Source organism: Anoplophora glabripennis, unplaced genomic scaffold (genome assembly GCF_000390285.2).
Source record: "Anoplophora glabripennis isolate ALB-LARVAE unplaced genomic scaffold, Agla_2.0 scaffold390, whole genome shotgun sequence".
NCBI classification, from domain to species: Eukaryota; Metazoa; Arthropoda; class Insecta; order Coleoptera; family Cerambycidae; genus Anoplophora; species Anoplophora glabripennis.
In genome coordinates, this window is record NW_019416515.1 from 103,813 (window position 1) to 125,364 (window position 21,552).

Below are 21,552 nucleotides of genomic sequence, written 5' to 3' on the forward strand. Positions count from 1 at the left end.
ATTATCTAAAGACCAGTAAATTTCACAAATACTTTATAAGAATACTGTATTGCCACAAAACTCTCTCTAAACTATTAACATCGGCATGATGCAAATTTGGTGATCGATAACACATGGGGACAGCTTGTTTTTGACGTTTTTTGTTACGTATAAAGTGTGTTTGTCAAATTTTGTTAGTGAAATTTATATTAGCAGACAGTAATTATGACCAATAAAAATTTAAAAACAAAAAATGGTGGAGGGGCCGGTCGATGTGCACTGTGACATAAAATCACAAATATTTCCTAAACTGTTAATTTTACCGAGTTGAACCAAGAGGATATTATCGTTGCCAGGGAACTATTTTTTATGCAGGCAGATTGCGATCGTCATATATGCAAAAATTCTGGGTTGTTAACCATTGGGCATAGTCCATCCCTGGCGTTCTGGGCATAATGAAGTTTCACTTACAACATCAAAAACAAGCTGTACGCATGTGTTATCGATCACGAGACACCCTGTATAAGTACTTTTCCACGTATCCAAGGAATACGGAATATATTAGGACTTTGCCTCAGCAAGAAGAATTTACCACCAGAGGCATCCAATTGTAACTGTAAAATTGTGGATGTAGCAGATTTTCGAAAATGATCCTCCGACCAGCTTCGGTGACTTATATTTCTGTAACCATAAATCGTAGAGAAATTAATGATCAAGTGAATCGTCTGGAGGTGAATCTAGTCCGCCAAGTCCCAACAGCATTCGAAAAGGCCGCAGAAAAGCGGTTTAATTGCAACTGAATATAAATAAAATTTGAGTATATCCTCTAAATATTAAAGAGCATTTTTTTGTGAATTTGAGGCTTCGTTCATCATCATGGTTTCTTCGTTTGAAAATTACATTGCCTCTTTGATGTAAAGGACTTAGTTACAGTTTAGCGGTTTGCTGAGAACAAGCTACACGTTGAACTCTTGAACTCGTTGTAAATCCCCAAGTATGGAGCGGTATCCACGTACCTTGCGGGTTCCATCTGTGAAAACAACCCTCCTCAAGTTTTTTGCATTTCGAAATGTCAGCGTTTTGATTTAAGTAAATATTATTGTTTTTGGTTACTCCGAACTGAATAATAAATTAGAATTTTTACGCGTTCACTAAAATCAGTGGAATAGGTAAGTTTTGTAACTTTTGCAAGACTTTTTTGGCTTAAAAAAGTATTACTCACTTTCTGTTTATCTCCCGATTTATTGATACATAAAAATTAACAATTTTCTAGAAATTTCATTTCTACAGTATTAAATTTAAATTTCATGTAATGTATTCCAGTTATGATAAACTTACGCAAAAATGTAGCTCGAATAACAAAACAAAAATTAACAATAATTTTATTAATACAATGAAATATTTATTGTCATAAATTTTGATTTATCTGCTGTTATTCATAGAATAATGGTTGATTTTTTAAACACTTTTCACCAATGCAAGTTTAATAGTGTTTTTTACATTTTTTGTTAAAATCAAGTATTTCCGATTGTATGAAAGTGACACGATTGACATATCAAATAAGAGTAAGAAAATAAAAGAAATATATTAAAATAAATTTATTTGTATAAAAAAAGTATTCATCTTAATCTCAAAATCTAACGAATAAAATTGATCTTCACTTCCTTATTTTCCGTAAATCTGTACGTCATACTCCAAAGTGTTTCCCCTCTTGGAATGCATCTCTATCGTGACGAAATGATGGCCAAAACCTCCTTCTTTGATGAACGCAACTCCACCCTGAGACTCATCATTTTCGTTCAAAGCCATCACGCAGTAAACCTTTTCGTCTCCATACCAAGAAGACTGGAAACAAATATGCTTATTATTAAGTAATATTGAACACGTTTGTGTGTTTTGGAAAGTCTACAAATATAGTTTAACCTAGCCGAAAAAGAAAATTAGTACACATTGGTATCCATAATAGGTATAAGAAACTACTGAATTTTTTTCTTGTAACTTTTTTCTTCGTGTTAATGGTCTTGTTGTAAGGATGTTTTCGGGTAGTATTTTCTTAAAGTTTTGATTAAAACAAAATTTCATAGGTTCCATGTATCTCTTCTCTTAAATTTTAATATTTTTATTTTCAGAACCACAAAAAAATTGAAATTTTTATTCAATTTATTCAGAATCATTGTCTGCCCATGTAGTTGCGTTTCACTACCAAAACTAATCAAATAGTATTACCTATATTTTTACTATTAGGTAGGTACATACATATGAAAACATTCTAATTTTATTGAAACACTTGACAAATTATAAATTTGCTATTATACAAAAATATACCTACAGTGTAGACAAACTAGATACATATTTTTGATTACTAACTTATTTATACATAACTGTAGATTTTAACCTATAGAACGATAGAACATTATAAAACAGAATTCAAAAATTAAAAAAGATCTCATCAAATGAAGTCAAACAATGTTTTCCGATACCAAAAATCTAGATATGTAAACCCCCAAAAAATAGTTGAATTTGTTTGAATTAGTTTAATACCTACCTACAGATCGGAAATGTTCTCTTTTATGTAATTTTGTTCAAACAAAAAGTGACACGACCATTGTCTTATTATAACTGCACTCTTTACATTTTAAGAATGTATATATAAGTATTTGCATCTTAGTATGAAGTAAAAAAGGGCAGTGTCTATTTTTCTACACTAAACTCTTCACATAGAACTTACCATAAAATATGTATGTATAGTACGTAATAATAAGTATCAGCAAAATAATAATTTTTTTAACTCATAACGAAAGTGACTAATTAACAGTAGTCCTAAGAGTTTCGCGGTTAATCGTCTCCGGCGATGTAAATACCCAATCCAAAAACGAAAATGACCGTTTCCGAGGTTACGGGTGCATATCTAAAATAGTCAAAGTTATTAATAAATAAAAAAAAATTACTAATGGCGAAGTATCAACTACTTCACATTTTGGTAATCCGCGTCGTAATACAATAAACATGTACATGTCTGCCTCTGAAACTTCGCATCGATCAATTTATTCGATACGTATTTATCGGCACTACCCTGTCGACCTGTCATGCCGTTGAAAGTTTTTTTAGGGGCGTTGGTCGTGCATTTTATTGTCGTTTATGCGTGTGGAGTGAGGTTGATACTTTGTTTGCTCGAGTGTATGGCATAGGTATGTATTTTTGGTACTCAGTAGCAATGTATATTGTGAGCATAGAGAGGCACACGGCTTGACCATAGATTTAGCCTATTTATGCTACTATAACGAGTATTGCCGCTTATTAGCATAATATAGATTACTACTGTCTATTTATTTACCTTTAAAATAGAACAAAATACGCGAGAGCTAATAATAAAGTATCTTTTTTTATTTAAAGCCAGTACGTATAGATAAGGAACTCAACATATTTAAGTTTGCTATGCTGTGTAAAATATCTAACAAACAGTAAGGCAAATATAAAACAAACTTTTCTAGGCAGCAAAGAATCATTGTAATTGTATTATTTTTACTATTCATTCTTACCGTAGCATTCCTTTCTACCAATGGTATAAAATACTTGTACACATGTTCGCGATATACCATATCCTTCGCAAGAGCGGTATTACAATATCCTTGGGTGATATTAAACGAGCCTTCTTCAGCAATCACGCAGACGAATAGAGTTGCGACTAACAAAACTAACAAACGACTCATCTTTTAGTTTATAATTGATTTTGACTGATATAAAACATCTTTCAAACATCAGTATATAAAGCAAGATGCTAATGCATTATCCCCGATAAACGATAAGCCAGGGGTTAAGTGTGCGATTTTTTTAACTATGGGAAATTACAGTCGATATGAAAAACACTTGACTGATTCGAGGAAATGTGTACCTGTTTTTCGAGTAATTTCCAGACATATTGCGTAAAATTGTTTATTTATACTGTTTATATAGCATATCCGATATTTATCACTTACCTATGGGTATTTCGGTCAATATAAGTGAAAAAAGAATTATTCTCTTAAAAAAGTATATAACATAGGTATATTATAGGAAGCTAGAAACAATTTTTAGTTTTTCTAGACCACCTATAGTTAACTATGTACAATGTTCATTTTCCTGAAGCAATGTAGGGAGCCGTAATATTCACCACCCACAACTAAAAAACTGATATCACAATTCGTTTATGTCTGAAAATTTTTTCTAGAACAGTTTTGTTTTAAATATAGTTGGTTTAACGGCGGAGATATACAGGGCGTCCCACTGTCAGCGTACAAAAATTTACCAGGGTGTAGACCAGACCAAAATAAGATTAAAATTCCTATAAAATATTTTGCTGCAATCCACTCTCACCGAGTTACTGGGTGTTGTTTAGAAAAAAATAATAACTTTCCGCAATAACTCAAAAACCCTTTCAGAGATTTAAGTGATTTTTGGGTGAAGTGTACATCTATTAAAGGTCAATAAAACTACATGGTACTTATTTCGATCTGACGCCAGGGTGGCCTAGGTCAACTTGTCCTCAAGGTTATGTCTTCATAATTTTTGCATATCCTAGTTTTATGTATTTTGATAAAGTTTTTCTGAATCTGCAATCGATTCTGAACAAAAAATGTGCTCTTGTTTCATAGCTCAAAAATGAACCGTTTTCGTAGAAAAATGCATGTAAAGATTTTATTTGTTGTTATCTAGTAGGTACCTATCATTATAAAAAACAAAGATGTTTACAAGCGTACATGTCAAAATTAATTACAATACTTGAAGTTACGAAAAATTAAGTTTCCAAAACAACAAGATATTGAGTATTATGGAATTTTCCAACAACGAATATGCCGATATGATATTTGTCCACGATTTCTGTGATAGAAATTTATTGGCGGCCTCACGAGAATATCTACGTAAGTTTCCAAACAGAAGGCAACCTTTACAGCACGTATTCCAACGAGTTCCACCAGTGTCCGAAGAATATCAAGGCAAGTAGGTATTCCACGAAGCAGCGTCTGGAGAATTTTAAACCGAGAAGAACTGCACCCATACCACCTACACAAAGTATAAACTTTGCATCCTGGTGATTCAGAAAAAAAGACACAGTTTTGCAGGCGGTTGTTAGAAAATATCGATAATGACGAAAATTTCCGTCAAAAGATATTGTGGCGCGATGAAGCTAGCTTTACGAGAAATGGTATAAATAATTTAAAAAATGTTCATGTCTGGTCCATTGAAAATCCGCATGTGATGACCCTCCGCGTCTCAAAGAAAATTCTCCATAAATCCTGGACGGAGTCATTCTGCCTCCTCAAATTATTGTAGACCGTTTGAATTCAGAGAGATACACGGATTTTTTAGAAAATATCGTTGATATTGTACTAGATGACGTTCCCTTAGTTTTGCGAAATCAAATGTTCTACCAACAAGATGGAGCATCTACTCGAAGACAGGTATATGCGTGGTTCGATTTACATTTTCCAGATTGTTGTATTGGGAAAAGTGGACCTATTATGTGACCTCCCGAGTTCCCTTACCTCAACCCGCTAAATTTTTTTTACTGGGGTCATATGAAGCAACTGGTGTACGCCAAACCCAGTACAGTAACACGAGAGACGATTTACTTCAAAAAATTAAAGCAGCCGCCGAGCAAATTCGAGTAACCACTGATTTGCGAAGGATTTACAATTCCTGGTCAAACGATGTCAAGCATCGATTTATTGAAATATGTAATTGTTTTCTAATTTTATTTTTAATATTATCATTTTGCTAACATAATTTCGTTTCTGTTCCATAATTTTCAATTTTATTTTTAGTTCCCCTAGACGTACTTAACAAAATATTAAATAATACATGAGAATCTGCACCTCGACGGTAAATAACTTTGTTTTTTATAATGACAGGTACCTTCTAGATAACAACAAATAAAATCTGTACATACATTTTTCCACGAATTAATGCAGTCTATAGACCCAATTTACTCGAAAAGGACCATTTTTGAGCTATAAAACAAAAGCACATTTTTTGTTCAGAATCGATTGCGGATTTAGGAAAACTTAATCAAATTACATAAAACTAGAATATTATGCAAACGTTATGAAGACACAACCTTCAGAACAAGTTGGCCTAGGCCGCCCCTGGCGTCAGATCGAAATATGCACCATGTAGTTTTAATGACCTTGATTAGATCTACACTTCACCCAAAAATTACTTAAATCCCTGAAAAGGTTTATGAGTTATTGCTGAAAGTTATTATTTTTTTCTAAACAACACCCTGTAATTCAGTGAGAGTGCATCATAGAAAAATATTTTATAAGAACTTTAACCTTATTTTGGTCTGGTCTACTCTCTGGTAAATTTTTGTACGCTAAAACTGGGCCAACCTGTATAGGGTGTGTGTTTATATATGAACAATATAAGACACAAGATTCCTTGAATCAAAATAAGATCAACGTGAGGTACGTAAGGATCTTAGGATAACTGATCGTGACCATTCACAACTCTGATTTCAAATGATAAATCAACTTACCTACCTATGTATATATAAAAGTCAAGGTCTCTCATCGTGGTACCATGAAACATTTTCTTTTTCATCTAACTTTAAAACTTGAGCTAGAGTTGGTTGTATGCATCTCTATTTATTTAAGTATATTATGTTACTAGAAACAAGGTGTTATTTTTTTGAAACCTCTTGGTCTTAACTACACCAAAACTACGTACGTTTCTGTCTATCCAAATATATTTTTTACTAGAAAATTGATACAGTGTTTTCAAAAGAAGTAGCAACAAATGGTACCGGTGAATCTACGGCTAAAAAGAACACGTCTTACATAAAGATGACCTTAGTAAAATGTCCACCCCTTAAAAAGTTCAAAGTTTCCAAAAAAGTATGGAATAGCGGCCGTAATTTGAAAACAAAAAAGATACAATACTAATGCATGTGCAACTTCTCAACAATTCTTCAAAAACTTCTGCCCCTTGGAAGTGGTTGAAACCTTTTGCGAGTGGATTCCTTCCTTGGATTTGCTAGTCAATCATTTTATTTTTTTAAGCATAACTTTAGAATTATGGCAAATAACTTTACTAATAAGGAATATGCTGGCATGCTGCAACTATTTTTTGTTGGAGAAACTGTGCTGCACCAGGGGCATCCAGATCGACCAATTCCCCACAGATAGACTTTCTCAGCAATAGAAAGAAGACTTCGAGAAACTGGGAGAATACAGCCTCATCACGAGGAAAATGACCGAAGATCTTTATTGAAAAAAAATATTCTGAATCACCTTTGTTATTTATTACTTGTTAAACAATATTTTCAAAATAATTTCCATTTTGTTCCAAATGAAGTCTAATACGCCTGCTAGTTGTGGCGTACTCGTGCAAAAATTTCGGGACTGTTGAGGATCTCGTCAGGTGTCAGAAAAATTCTTTCTTGTGGGTTAACTGGAGTGGTATAAACAATACTTTTTATATGCCCCCAAAGAAAAAAATCCAGGTGCTTCATTGCCGCGACCTATCCAACGATTGGGGTATTTTAAATTAAGCCATTGCCTAACTGTTATTGTGCTGAGAGCAGGAGCACATCTAATGGTGTATCATCAAGTAATGCTGGAAAATAAAAGGGCCAACAAATATATTTCCTACAATTCCTGCCCAAACCTTCAAAATAAAATTACGCTGCAATTATGACTTACATACATACAACGTTAGAATTTTTGTCATCCCATGAATGAAGATTGTGCAAACCATGCCTTTGGAAAGTAGCTTCATCTGTAAAAAGTATTGTTGATATAAAATTCAAATTACTTCTTGAAATATTCAAGTACGGTGCACAAAAAATTGTCGCACATGCTTTAGTAGAAAGTTTGTGTAAAATTTGACTATTACCTATACCTTTTTTGGCTTTAAAATTACAGAACATTTTACAAAATTTATTAGATGACATACCTCTGGACATTCGACAGAACTTATGGTTTCTACATAACGGTTATCCGGCTCACTTCAGGACCACTGTTCGTAAATATTTAAATCCTTATTAGCAGGGTCTCCCGCTTTAAATCCCGAGGTTTGTGTCTATGGATATATAAAACCATTAGACTATTTTCAACCATTTAACCAACACGTGATCAGCTTTGGGTACGAATTTAACACACCACTAATGAGTGTACGAACAATAGGGAAATCTTCACAAGGATTCGACAATCATCAGAGAAACGAATCACTTTATGTTTTGTTATAATTTTTCCCAGTTTGTGATAATATTTAATACAAAATTCCAACCTTTTTTTAATAGAATTTTTCTTTATCTGTTTTATAAAGTTAACTATAATATATTATATTATATTAATTATATTAACAAAGAATTAGTAATTTTGTAATTATCGTGCAAAAAAAATATTTCAAATAGATTCAAGACTCAAGACAAAAGTACCTCTTTAATCTAGAATACTCTGAAACTTTCTATTTTGATATTAAAAATACTAAAAAGTCGAAGATAAAAAGAATATTAAAAATATTAGCTGATCCTCGCAAATGTGACGCCTATGGTTACAATGAAAATATTATTTTTACATCAAAAGGCTGTCCGTATAAGAGTTAACACATAAGTTTGATCCTTCCAAATAAACAACGATCTTCAAAGAGCCCTATCAAGTTTTTTTAGATTAGACGATTTATGTCAAATCGATATAAAATCATTCCTAGAATTTGCTGTCTTCGTTTGTCGGATTAGTTTCCGGACACCATATATAACAATTTATTAAGAGGCAAAATAAATTTGTTTTGTTTTAGATGTATATTAGATAGTCATTGGCGTACCTATCAAATTGTTATGAAGTGGACAACAGAATGAGGATTCTAAAAAAAATAAAAAAACTGTACATGTATTTTTTACATATTCTAGTATTACCTTACATTCAAATGAATTTAGACTGATGCCAACTAAGAAGCCTCTTTGTCAAACTGTTTACAATGATATAGGGCAGACTTTTATATTCAATTGGCCTAAATTCACTTATTCTTATTAAGAATATTTTGCTGTCCACTTCTCTTAAAGATATTCTGTATTTGTAGTCGATGGTATCAATGAATATCAAAAATGGTGACACCAAACTTCAGATTTATCAATCAAATCTATCTAGAAAATTGAGTTTGAAAAAGTGAATTTGACTTTTTCTTTTTTTTTCTAGTAATGTCCAAGATATATACTCTAAATTTGTCAATAAAATGTTAATAAAATTAGTACAGACTGAATATATTTTTTTGGGTTCTATAAAAAGAACTAGAAATTCGGTATCCCCAAAATGCAATATTTAATTGTTTTTCTGTGTACACACAGTTTTGAAATCATAAGAAAATTTCCTACAACTTTGGTCTACACCATTTTTTTATAAAAGAAAATGTAAAAAGGTATGTAAATGACCCAGTACAAAAACTCAATCGTAGGTACACTTGGCACAAATAATTGTAGTCACTTTTAAATATTTAGATTTTTTTTTAACTTTGTAATGATATTTTAAAACGATAAAATATAATTGGGAAGAAGAAATTTCAAAAGGTAATAATAAATAAACAAGCATTTAATTTCTCAGAATTTCAATAGATAACTTTTATTCGGTCTGGTATAACAGAAATATGGATATCCATCTTTCATTGTAAACATTGTAACTGCGGAAAATATATCAGATTATGAGTAATAGGAAATTTTATTTATTTATTTACACTTAAGTGATTTGTTATCTAGTCTACTCAACGTTAAAAACAAATAACGAAATGTTCCAGAACTACTTTTTTATAAAATTATCTACTTACAATTATTTATATCTATTTTCACTAATTGAAATGGTATTAAATTACAGAGAAGGGACATATTCACGAAATCTTAAGCCTACTTAAGATTTTAAAGATAAAAATTGAAATGGTTAGCTGTTATTATTTATGGTTTTATTATATTTAAACTGATATCACTTATATATAGCTTTCTCAGAAAAATAAGAATAAATCTCTGTTAAGCTTAGACCACGAAACTCTAAATATTTATTCTAGCGAGTTTATTGTATACTTTTATATCTGAAATTACTTTTTGAAATCTATCTATTAAAAACTTACGATTTTTGAAATTTCAAAGTAAATTTCAATTTTTAAATGTTTTATTTAATCAGGCAATTTGTTGCATATCAAAATGATCAAATGGAATTGCAGAATTAATAGCAAAATGTGTATTTATAATTGTTTTAATTTATTTGGAACAAATAGTTTCTATTAATAGATAATTCTTCACATACACTTCCTTCACTACTTACAAGTATCTAGTAATATTTTTTATTTCATACTGTCCGGTATATTGCTATTTCCCGGATTCATTTGCGGCCGGTAAGTGAGCTATTACAGTATCAGAGCCGGTAAATGTTGCCTAGCAACGTGATATTAGACATGTCACAAACAATATTATAAAATGACAGATCAAGCGATGTCAAACAAAAATTTGATAATTTTAAGGAAAAAATAGAAATGACAGATCAAGCGATGTCAAACAAAAATTTGATAATTTTAAGGAAAAAATAGAAATGACAGATCAAGAGATGTATAAGAAAATTTCCTACAACTTTGGTCTACACCATTTTTTTATAAAAGAAAATGTAAAAAGGTATGTAAATGACCCAGTACAAAAACTCAATCGTAGGTACACTTGGCACAAATAATTGTAGTCACTTTTAAATATTTAGATTTTTTTTTAACTTTGTAATGATATTTTAAAACGATAAAATATAATTGGCAAGAAGAAGTTTCAAAAGGTAAAAATAAAAAAACAAACACTTAATTTCTCAGAATTTCAATAGATAACTTTTACTCGGTCTGGTATAACAGAAATATAGATATCCATCTTTCATTGTAAACATTGTAACTGCGGAAAATATATCAGATTATGAGTAATAGGAAATTTTATTTATTTATTTACACTTAAGTGATTTGTTATCTAGTCTACTCAACGTTAAAAACAAATAACGAAATGTTCCAGAACTACTTTTTTATAAAATTATCTACTTACAATTATTTATATCTATTTTCACTAATTGAAATGGTATTAAATTACAGAGAAGGGACATATTCACGAAATCTTAAGCCTACTTAAGGTTTTAAAGATAAAAATTGAAATGGTTAGCTGTTATTATTTATGGTTTTATTATATTTAAACTGATATCACTTATATAGTAGCTTTCTCAGAAAAATAAGAATAAATCTCTGTTAAGCTTAGACCACGAAACTCTAAATATTTATTCTAGCGAGTTTATTGTATACTTTTATATCTGAAATTACTTTTTGAAATCTATCTATTAAAAACTTACGATTTTTGAAATTTCAAAGTAAATTTCAATTTTTAAATGTTTTATTTAATCAGGCAATTTGTTGCATATCAAAATGATCAAATGGAATTGCAGAATTAATAGCAAAATGTGTATTTATAATTGTTTTAATTTATTTGGAACAAATAGTTTCTATTAATAGATAATTCTTCACATACACTTCCTTCACTACTTACAAGTATCTAGTAATATTTTTTATTTCATACTGTCCGGTATATTGCTATTTCCCGGATTCATTTGCGGCCGGTAAGTGAGCTATTACAGTATCAGAGCCGGTAAATGTTGCCTAGCAACGTGATATTCGACATGTCACAAACAATATTATAAAATGACAGATCAAGCGATGTCAAACAAAAATTTGATAATTTTAAGGAAAAAATAGAAATGACAGATCAAGAGATGTCAAACAAAAATTTGATAATTTTAAGGAAAAAATAGAAATGACAGATCAAGAGATGTCAAACAAAAATTTGATAATTTTAAGGAAAAAATAGAAATGACAGATCAAGAGATGTCAAACAAAAATTTGATAATTTTAAGGAAAAAATAGAAATGACAGATCAAGAGATGTCAAACAAAAATTTGATAATTTTAAGGAAAAAATAGAAATGACAGATCAAGAGATGTCAAACAAAAATTTGATAATTTTAAGGAAAAAATAGAAATGACAGATCAAGAGATGTCAAACAAAAATTTGATAATTTTAAGGAAAAAATAGAAATGACAGATCAAGAGATGTCAAACTAAAATTTGATAATTTTAAGGAAAAAATAGAAATTTCTGCTCGTTAAAAATAGAAAGACAGTATGAAATAAAATATCATACGATACACGGCCGTTAGGTGTTATTACAGTACTNTACCATTGAATATTGCGCCCATAAAGTTGAACTTTTCAGTGTTCTGGATAATCTTGTAAAATATGCTATCATCACATTTTCTGAATAAATATGTGCATTATTTTCTTTTGCCCAATTTATGAATTTATCATAAGCATTTTCATAAATTTTTCTCGACTTTGTTGGTATAAGTGTTGCCACTGATGTATTTGCAATTTCCAGTAATTCTGGTGGTGTGCACTGCATTTCTTCAGACATTTTAAAAACGACCCGACGCGACATCAAATTTCAACTGACACTTAATGAAACGTCAAAGCTTCTTGAATCTTTAATTCGTTGCTAGGATACTTACCTACACATTGTTACATTTTTTTACTAGTTAAAAAATGAAAAATATTTGTACTAGTTAAACAATAGGCTGCTTCTAAAGGAGGTGTTGCACTATATAATATAAGTATTATTATACGCTTGAAGAAAAACAGTATTTTCCGGACTTGTTACGTAAATAACTATTAATAATCAATCTTAAGTATGGCCATATTTGAGAAATATTTGTTTAATAAATCTTAAATGAAATTCATAAATCCTTCGGAATTAGAGTGTCCCGAATTATTTTAGAATTATTTAGGGTTACTGCAGTTTCATGAAAATCTTTGAATTTTCCAAAATTATTCAAGAAAAACTGATATTCCGTAGTTATCTTGTACCATTTTACACAAGAGTGGTATAATCGAAAAATCTAATAAGCTACCCTATGCTACAGCTACAGGCTGTTACAAATTCACTTCTCACTACAAGGATCTCGGAAACGGTAAGAGATATGAAGTAGCTTAAATGGGGCAAAGTTGCGTAACCAAGGTATGCTTCTAAAAAATCAAGACTAACATGATTAGTTTTTGAAATATTTGAAAGGTACTGAAATTTTGGAAATCCGTTTTTGTTTAATTTCAACCTTGTTTGAGGCGATATTGAAAAAAGAAGAACACTTTCTCAGGGTAACTTTTTACCCTCTATCGAATGGCACAATCAGTTTTTATATGTAACGTAAACGGACGTGTTCTATTCAAAAATTTCCCGCGCGGGAATTTCCGTGCAAATGCGGGAATTGCGCAGGTCTCATTGACATGCGGGAAATTGTTGGAATGCTGTAACGCGGAATGCGGGATTGCAAACCTTAATTATTAGAGTTTTAATCTCCATCACCTGGTCATACATAAATCTATAAGTTGTTGCCTCAAAATTAAAACACTACTGCAATTTTAATTTCATTATGAGAAATTAATTCTCAAAAATACATATGAACAACCAAAACTCCAAATAAATATTATACTTTAAAAAATTACAGTAATGTTCAAAAACGTTTCCGTTTTGCCAAATGTTGAAAATTGAGATTAATTATAACGAAATAAGTACTCATTTTAGAGTGTTTAAAACATGTCGAAATATGATGAAACCCTTAGTAGAGTTTTTGTCACTGGCGGCCCCTAAGGGAGATACGGCCCCTTGAAGGGGTAACTCAGGAAACAGTTTTTATTGCATAACTTCAAAACGGTTCAATATTAGTTCACGAAATGTTGGGGTTGTATTACTATTTATATGCTTAATAATCGGTATAATGCACAAATCAAAATTTGTTATAGGGGCGTAAGAAAATGCGGGATCGTGGGACAAATTTTACAATTTTTTTTGTACACAATTTTTTCTAGTTCCTGAACCGAAAATACGAAAATTTATCATATTTTGCATAAACAAGGTACTCTTGTTAGATTTTAATAGTATGAGAAGTTTTCTAGTAAAATCCATTTTAATAATTCATAACGTGCTCAAAAATTCCTGCTGTAAAAAAAATGTATCAAATTGTGCCATGAAAAAATTACTATTTATGACACTTAACAGAGAAATTTGAATTTAGGTACTGTAATATGTAATAAACATAGAAGAAACTAAATTATTCTACTAGTTCAGGCACAGGAATCCGCGCGGATCATATCTACTCAAAATTTTCAAATTGGAATTTTGAGTAGGTACCTAATCTAATCAGTAGTTGACATATACTTAACACCTCTGTTAAGTGTCAATTTGATACATTTATTTTGCAGCAGGAATTTTTCTGATAGTCAAAGCAATCGACATCTTGTTTTCATCGCCTACTGACCTGAAAGTTTTAAATCCGTGACACCGCTATACAAACCGAAACGTACAGACCTGCAAATAATGCCATTTTTCTCAAGAATGGCTTTCTGTAGGCGATTTTGTTAAGGGACACTATTTTTTTTTAAATAAAACGACCATTGCAATGTTGCTGACCGTTTTAAAATAATACGACCACTGCAAAAATTTTGACCGTTAAGGGGGAGGGGTAACCGGAGAAAACTATCACTCAGTATATCGATTTGACTAAAACATTAAGAAATAATACGCAATAATAGTCCAAATAAATGTACCAAATTTTAACGCGATCTGTAAAAGGGTTATGAAGTTATTAATGCAATTAGTTTTTATTTTTGACAACTTTGTAGGCCTGTAACTCAAAAACCAAATGGTTTTTATTTAACTTTTTTTTCGTAGATCGTATTTATTTATACTCGTGAATATGCAGTCAAACGTTGTCGGTGAAATTTGTGGACACCTGTATATCCTGAAAAAAATTAGATCGAAATTTGTTTCAATTTTGAGCACTCGAGAAACCGAGAAATAACTATGAGCACGGGATTAAAATTCCAATAATGTTTTATTGTAACATGTGATGGTAATAGTTTAAATAACTAGGTGGATTTCACAGGGTCTAACGACAATTAAAGTGTACAATAATTCAAGAAACATAGAAATCAAAAAAGAATTAGATAAATTTGGAAGAAATACATTAAAGATGAATTTTTAGAGACAAAACGTCTGAATCTGGTTCGGGCTGAGGCAGTACAGTATTGGGGGTCATGAAGGCTTGCAAAATATGTAATAAAATTTCCCGAGTCGTATTTAAAAAAAATGAAGTTGATGATCGTTCTGGAGAGACGAAACGTTACATATAAAAATTGATTCTACCATTCAATAGAGGGCAAAAGGTTGTCACGAGAAAGTGTTCTTCTTTTTTTAATATCACCTCAAACAAGGCTGAAATTAGACAAAAACGGATTTTCAAAGTTTCGTTTTTTTTTCAAATATTTCGAAAACGAATCATGGTAACCTAAATTTTTTAGAGGCATAATATTGGTCTCCTGATTACGCAACTTTGCCCCATTTAGCTACTTCGTATGTCTTACCGTTTCCGAGATCCCTGTAGTGAGAAGCGAATTTGTAACAGCCTGTATATTAGGGATACTTTTTTTAGAAACAGCAGAATCAATGTCTATTATATTTTGTTATAAAACAAACCCTGTACAAACAAGGTGCTCCATGAGGAACCACACAAACTTTAAAGGTGCTTTCCTCTGGATAACATAAACTAGCAAAAAAATTAAAAACTTAAATAGGATTTACAAACTTTTAGTATTTCTAGATTTAAAGAATTAGACAACTATATTATTATTATTACTACTATTATTACTGTTAAAGCCCTTGCATTATTTCTAATAAAAAGTTATAGACCCACAAAGTAAAACTACATAATTAGTATAGAACCTAGGCCGAGAACATGGCATATAACCTATGGCGTTCCACAAAGGACTATATTAGATCCTCAGGTATTTTTACTTGTACTTACTTCGAAGGTTCAAAAATATACAGTGTTATACTAGTACCAATAAGAAATATACAAAGCTAATTTAAACTCAAAAAATTAGCTGCTTTTGTCGAAACTTCGCTGCCTATGGTCATATTAATTACACAGCCCCACAAAAAAAAAGTGGCAAGTCCGAAAGACAAGACCATGGTATCCATATGGTTATGGGGTCGCTGAATCCGAAACCGGGTTCCGTTTGACACGATTAGCTCTGATTTAAGGTCAGTTCAAGGTCAAATGTGGAGAATCAATTGAAAACAAAGTAAACTTACATATCTATACGTTTTGGAGGTCGTTAAATCCGAATCTGATGTCCGTTTGAAGCGTTCAGGTCTATTAAATACTTTCTAATAGAAATAGATCAGTCAACATACGAAAGGTACTTATATAAATATTTTGGTTTTAAAGCTAAGTGAAAAATTTGATTGGGTTTGAGCAGAGAGAAAGGTTTCACCAAGATATTAAAGAAGGGAGAAATTTGGGCGGCAATGAAACTATCACTGATATTGCTAGTGATACTAGTGATGATGATCACGTTGTGAAAAAGACAGGAACAATATCACAAAAAAAGTAAATGATATTCGAAATTTGGGCCTGGCAGAGAATGGAGCAGAGTTCCTAATATCATGGCTAAAAAAATACTAAGCAAGCCGGAAAAGTGAAAGCTTTTTACTATCAATACAAAAATAAGGAATATTTTTCTAACGATGAAGATACAATGATATTGTTGGATAAATCACTTCAAACATGGATGTTATAAAACTAACGCACATTGAAACAAGAGTGCCGTAATTTGAGGATAGTCTTACATAGGATCAAATACGAACAACATAAATGGCTTTACATTTGACCATGAACTGAACTTGATCCAGATCTGATCGAGTCAAACGAACACCGGATTAGGATTCGGCGACTCCAAAAACGTATAGATACGTAGGTTTAGTTTGTTGAGAATTGATTTTCTACATTTGACCTTGAACTGACCTTAAACCAGAGCTAATCGTATCAAACGGATACCGGATTCGGATTCAGCGATCCCAAAATCATATGGATACCATGGTCTTGTCTTTCGGACCTGGCACTTTTTTTTTGTGGGGCTGTGTTATTACGTTACTATAGGTAATTTTATTTAATTATTGTTGTTATTTGGTATGACACTAGTAATTGAATTGCAGAATTACTAGCAGGGTTTTATAACTACGAGATGATGGAAATTTCTGAACAAAATCTTTTGTGAACCTATCATTACTAGCTCTTGAAATTATTATAAAAATTTGATCTCGTAAACAGTTTCTGAACCAAAGTTTGGAGGTATATACTTTTTTGCTTGCTTTTTTAGCTGAGAAATATCCGCTTAAAATTTGTGCACTTTATCGTAGTAAGTATATCAACATCCTGTATATATTTATTATCTCATAGAACGGTCTTTGGTCAAAAAAGGATGTCTAAATAAATGACAATTCTCGAAAAATCGAATCCATTTTTTCTTTTATACCTAGGAAACAGTTTAAAAGTATGTAATGAAAATTGGTAAATTACTAGAAAAGAAATAAAAATATATTAAAATTATTTTACAAAGTGAATTGAAACAAAAAATATATTGAAATATTTTTTATTAAATTATGATTATAATTTCAATTATCTCGCATAAATTTGTATGTCAAATTCGAGTCCATGGTTCTTCGCAGAGTTCATTTCGATTGTAACATTTGTGCTCCCGACTCCACCTGCTGTGACTTTACATGTTGCTCCTTTTGATTCGTCTTTGTCGTTGAGTACTTTCAGACAGTAGATCCTTTGGCTGCCAGTCCAGGAAGACTGAAAAGAGAGGTTATTTGTAAAAATACTTAATGGCAATATGCGTTAACAAATTATTTTAGCAGTTTGTCATAAGATAAAACAGGTCAAAAATAGTCTATTGTTTAAGGTCTACACTGTGCGCAAGCCATCTTGGTGTCGCTATTCTCAAATAAAAGAGCATTCCTTACTCGTTTAAGAATCTAAATACTCACTTTGGCTTCTCTAGAAACAAGAGGCAACCTCGTCTTATGCACGTGTTCATGGTAGACTTGATCTCTGGCTAGAGCTGAATTACAGTCTCCATCGATGATCTCATACACTCCATCAGCGGCTTTGGCTGCATGTAGATAAGCGCAGAAAATAACAAAGATTGAAAATATTGTAAGCTTCATGGTGTGATCAGTTTGAGCTGTGTTAGTACAATACTGTGATTTTCAATGTTGAATACTCAGCTATATATCCAATTCTGTTATCTAACTGTCTGACACATTTTTTTTTAAATCTTGAGTGTTTATCGATTGATTGATTATTGTTTGTTGATGATTGTTCCAGAAATCAATTAGTAATACTTGTATTAAATAATAGCTAATAACATTTAAACATGTTGAACTGATTCAGTTTAAGTTTCACCGAAACATGAAATTGATTTTAATATTTTTACCGACACGTGAATCATTATTTTTTAAGTGTAACTGGAAGGTAAGATATAGGCTGAGTTGTTTATAATACTTCACCGTTATTTTAATTGAATTTTAACTTCATGGTTTCATAAGAACTTCATTTTCAGTTTATTATCACAAATCCTGGAAAAATTCAATCCCATAATTACAATTTTCTTTTAAATGTAAAAAATATTTTTTTTATATACGGCTGTCTACTATAGATCTCGCTTAATACTCGACGCACGTCAAAAATTTGAGGCCTTTATGCTCGTAAAAACAAATTTGAGATCTACGGCCAACTTTATGAGTAATCATAAAAAAATCAGAAAAGTACCGAATGTTTAGGGTCGTCTAAATTTTTTATTTTAAGAAATAGAGAAAAATTACTTTAATAAAATTTGGTGTAAACAAATTTTTGAAGTATTGCTGCATCCTCTACGCGAGTAAAAAAAAATGTTATCAAAGAAGGCTATGGCCACACGAAATTGCTTGTTTTTCCATCTTTCATGCGATATACTACATGCTGCGAATAGAACTTGGTTTGATCGAACTGTAATTCGTAATTCGTGATATCACGGAGAAGCATAAATGCTGTAAAAGTATAAAATACATAAAGAGGTAACATTCCTTTATAAATTTAAACGCAGGCAAAAAATATAATTAATCCTGCTTTACTGCATATATACTTTCATTTAATTAAATTAAAATCGAATTTATAACATGAGCCATCCAATTTCTGGAATTAATTTCAAATTGATGAAAGATAGTGAAGCCGCATTAATTTTTTTTACTAAATTATTTCTAGTAGTATAGTAGTGCTTTAAATAATACCCCACATTTCAAATCTGAATATTAACCTTTGAATATATGTCTTACTATTTTCTAAAAGTAATAATAATAAAGTCTNTTTTTTTTACTAAATTCTTCTAGTAGTATACCAGAATATACTGAATATTAACCTTTGAATATATGTCTTACTATTTTCTAAAAATAATAATAATAAAATTTAAGTCTATACATATTAATACTGAGTACTTACTTAATCAACAGAATTTAATATTGTAGTTTTATGTCTGTGAAACTAAAAGCTTTCTCTGGATTCCCTCAAGGATCAATTTTAGGGTCATTATTATTGCATTTATAAATGATATAACTTGTTATTTAAATGCAGATTGATGAAGATTTTCTGCAAAATATCTACTTCAGAAAAACTAAAGAGGATGAAAAAGATATAATAACATTCGTAATTAGTGTAGGAACAATATGTAGTAAATTCTTTAAAGTGTTTTATTATCCTTGTTTAAATTACTTACATATGGGAATAATACACTGAAAAACTGTATTTTGATAGTATCATACACAAATTGCAACAACAATTGTTGATTATAAGTTCTTAGTTAATTACTGAAGTTAGTTCTGATTTTAGCACAGTGTCATACGGCCCACTATGAACGATTGGAACTACTTTACTGTCAAAATCATAGAATTCTGGATAGAAAAAAGACGAAAAGGTTTAGCAAGCGGTATTTTAAAGGTAATGGGATTACCTTTTAGGGAAAAATACCGCAAAATGCGCTCGATTTATTAGGCTGCTCTCAGGGAACGTTTAAACCTCGTTTTTTTCGATTTTTTCGAATGCCACTATTTTTCCTCATCTGATTATTAAATAATACAATTTCTTTTAGAAAGTGGATTAAAAAATTGAGTGATTGGCATTCGAAAAGTTCAGTGTTCATAAATTTAGTTTCTAACAGTGTTATATCAAATTAATTTTTCCGTTTTCATTCAAGTTCATAAAAAAATATTTTTATTAAAGTATACATTAAATGTTGGATAATTTATTAAAGTTTTAGACTGAAATACACAAATGTTTGATTTTTAAAGATTTTTTTGGACTCCACTTAATTTTTACTTAAAAGGTAAGTCTCAAAAAATCTAAATATTTCGTTATAACAACGGATATTTATACCGAGATTGAAGCATGAATATGTTTTTATGTAGGGGTAATAGCTTTTAGAGAAAAGATAACCTGACTTTACCTCATAATCGAGTTCAAAATCTCTTTCTCTGAAATAACTGATTTAATGTATAATATAAATTATAAACATTTTCACTTTACAAATAAAATGGCTATATTGGGGACAATGTATATTTCTGAGTATATTATTTTTATTTTTCTAATTTTTGAGAATAGGATCATCCAATCTGCATGAATGCATTTTCTACTAGAGGTCATACTTGAGTTACAATTACCGTTCAATTAGAGACATTATATTACGCTGAAAAATGAAGTCCCGTTATAGGTTTATCACTCAAGATATAATAGGTCAAATAAATTTTACCAAAATGGAAATTGAATATTTTTCAATCTACTTTCTGAAAAAAAAAATTGTATTTTTTAGTAGTCAGATGAGGAAAAAAGTGGCATTCGAAAAAATCGAGAAAAATTGAAAAAACCGAGGTTTAAACGTTCCCTGAGAGTAGCCTAATAAATCGAGCACATTTTCGATATTTTTCCCTAAAAGGTAATCCCTTTACCTTAAATAAAATATCGCTTGCTAAACCTTTTTATCTTTTTTCTATACAGAGTTCTATGATTTTGATACTAAAGCAGTTCCAATCGTTCATAGTGCGACCGCAACCCATATACAAGTCCACTGTCATTTTATTATTGAAAAAACAGTGTTATTAAGTAAAAAATAAATTTCATGTTCTGCAATATGTAACATTGACGTCATCTGCGAAAAATACACTTAAAATATTATTGTGAAAAATTTTAGTTTGATTATTTATACAGGGTATAAATAAAACAACTATACTGCAGATAGGATATACTGTAATGTGTCAAAAATGTCTGCCTAATATAGGTTCTGAAATGATGAAAATGGAGTTACAGCCGTTAAATGAAAAATATAAATGAAAAGAAAAAATTATAATTAATGAAAAACTTATATAAACAAAAGCTAAAGTTAATTACGAGTATTTGTATTAATTGCTAATGCAGGTGTTTAGAATTATGCTGCATTAAATGTGTTGAAAGTAGTGCTTTTAATTAAGGTGGATTCATTCGTCAGCCTAAAGATTATAATCTAAAACACTATGATTCTCCAAAAAATACCTGTACAACTATATTCAAGGAAATTGATAATGTGAGACATGACTGTTAAAAGCCAAAATATATTATTGTCGATTACTTCAAAAATACTAT

The 21,552-nt window shown here is 30.7% G+C and overlaps 2 protein-coding genes across 2 annotated transcripts; both read right to left on the minus strand.

Moving 5' to 3' along the window:
• Positions 1-1,636: 1,636 nt before the first annotated feature.
• LOC108906213 lies at positions 1,637-3,727 on the minus strand. The gene is made up of 2 exons (XM_018709424.1): positions 3,519-3,727; positions 1,637-1,824 (listed from the first exon to the last, which is right to left on the minus strand). The coding sequence occupies exons 1-2, from the start codon at positions 3,687-3,689 to the stop codon at positions 1,645-1,647; spliced, it is 351 nt and encodes a 116-aa protein (XP_018564940.1). The 5' UTR covers positions 3,690-3,727; the 3' UTR covers positions 1,637-1,644.
• A 13,751-nt stretch (positions 3,728-17,478) lies between these two features.
• On the minus strand, positions 17,479-18,108 carry LOC111691658. Its single transcript, XM_023454815.1, has 2 exons — positions 17,895-18,108; positions 17,479-17,700 (listed from the first exon to the last, which is right to left on the minus strand). Exons 1-2 carry the CDS (start codon positions 18,072-18,074, stop codon positions 17,521-17,523), a joined length of 360 nt encoding a protein of 119 aa, XP_023310583.1. The 5' UTR covers positions 18,075-18,108; the 3' UTR covers positions 17,479-17,520.
• Between the last annotated feature and the right edge of the window lie 3,444 nt (positions 18,109-21,552).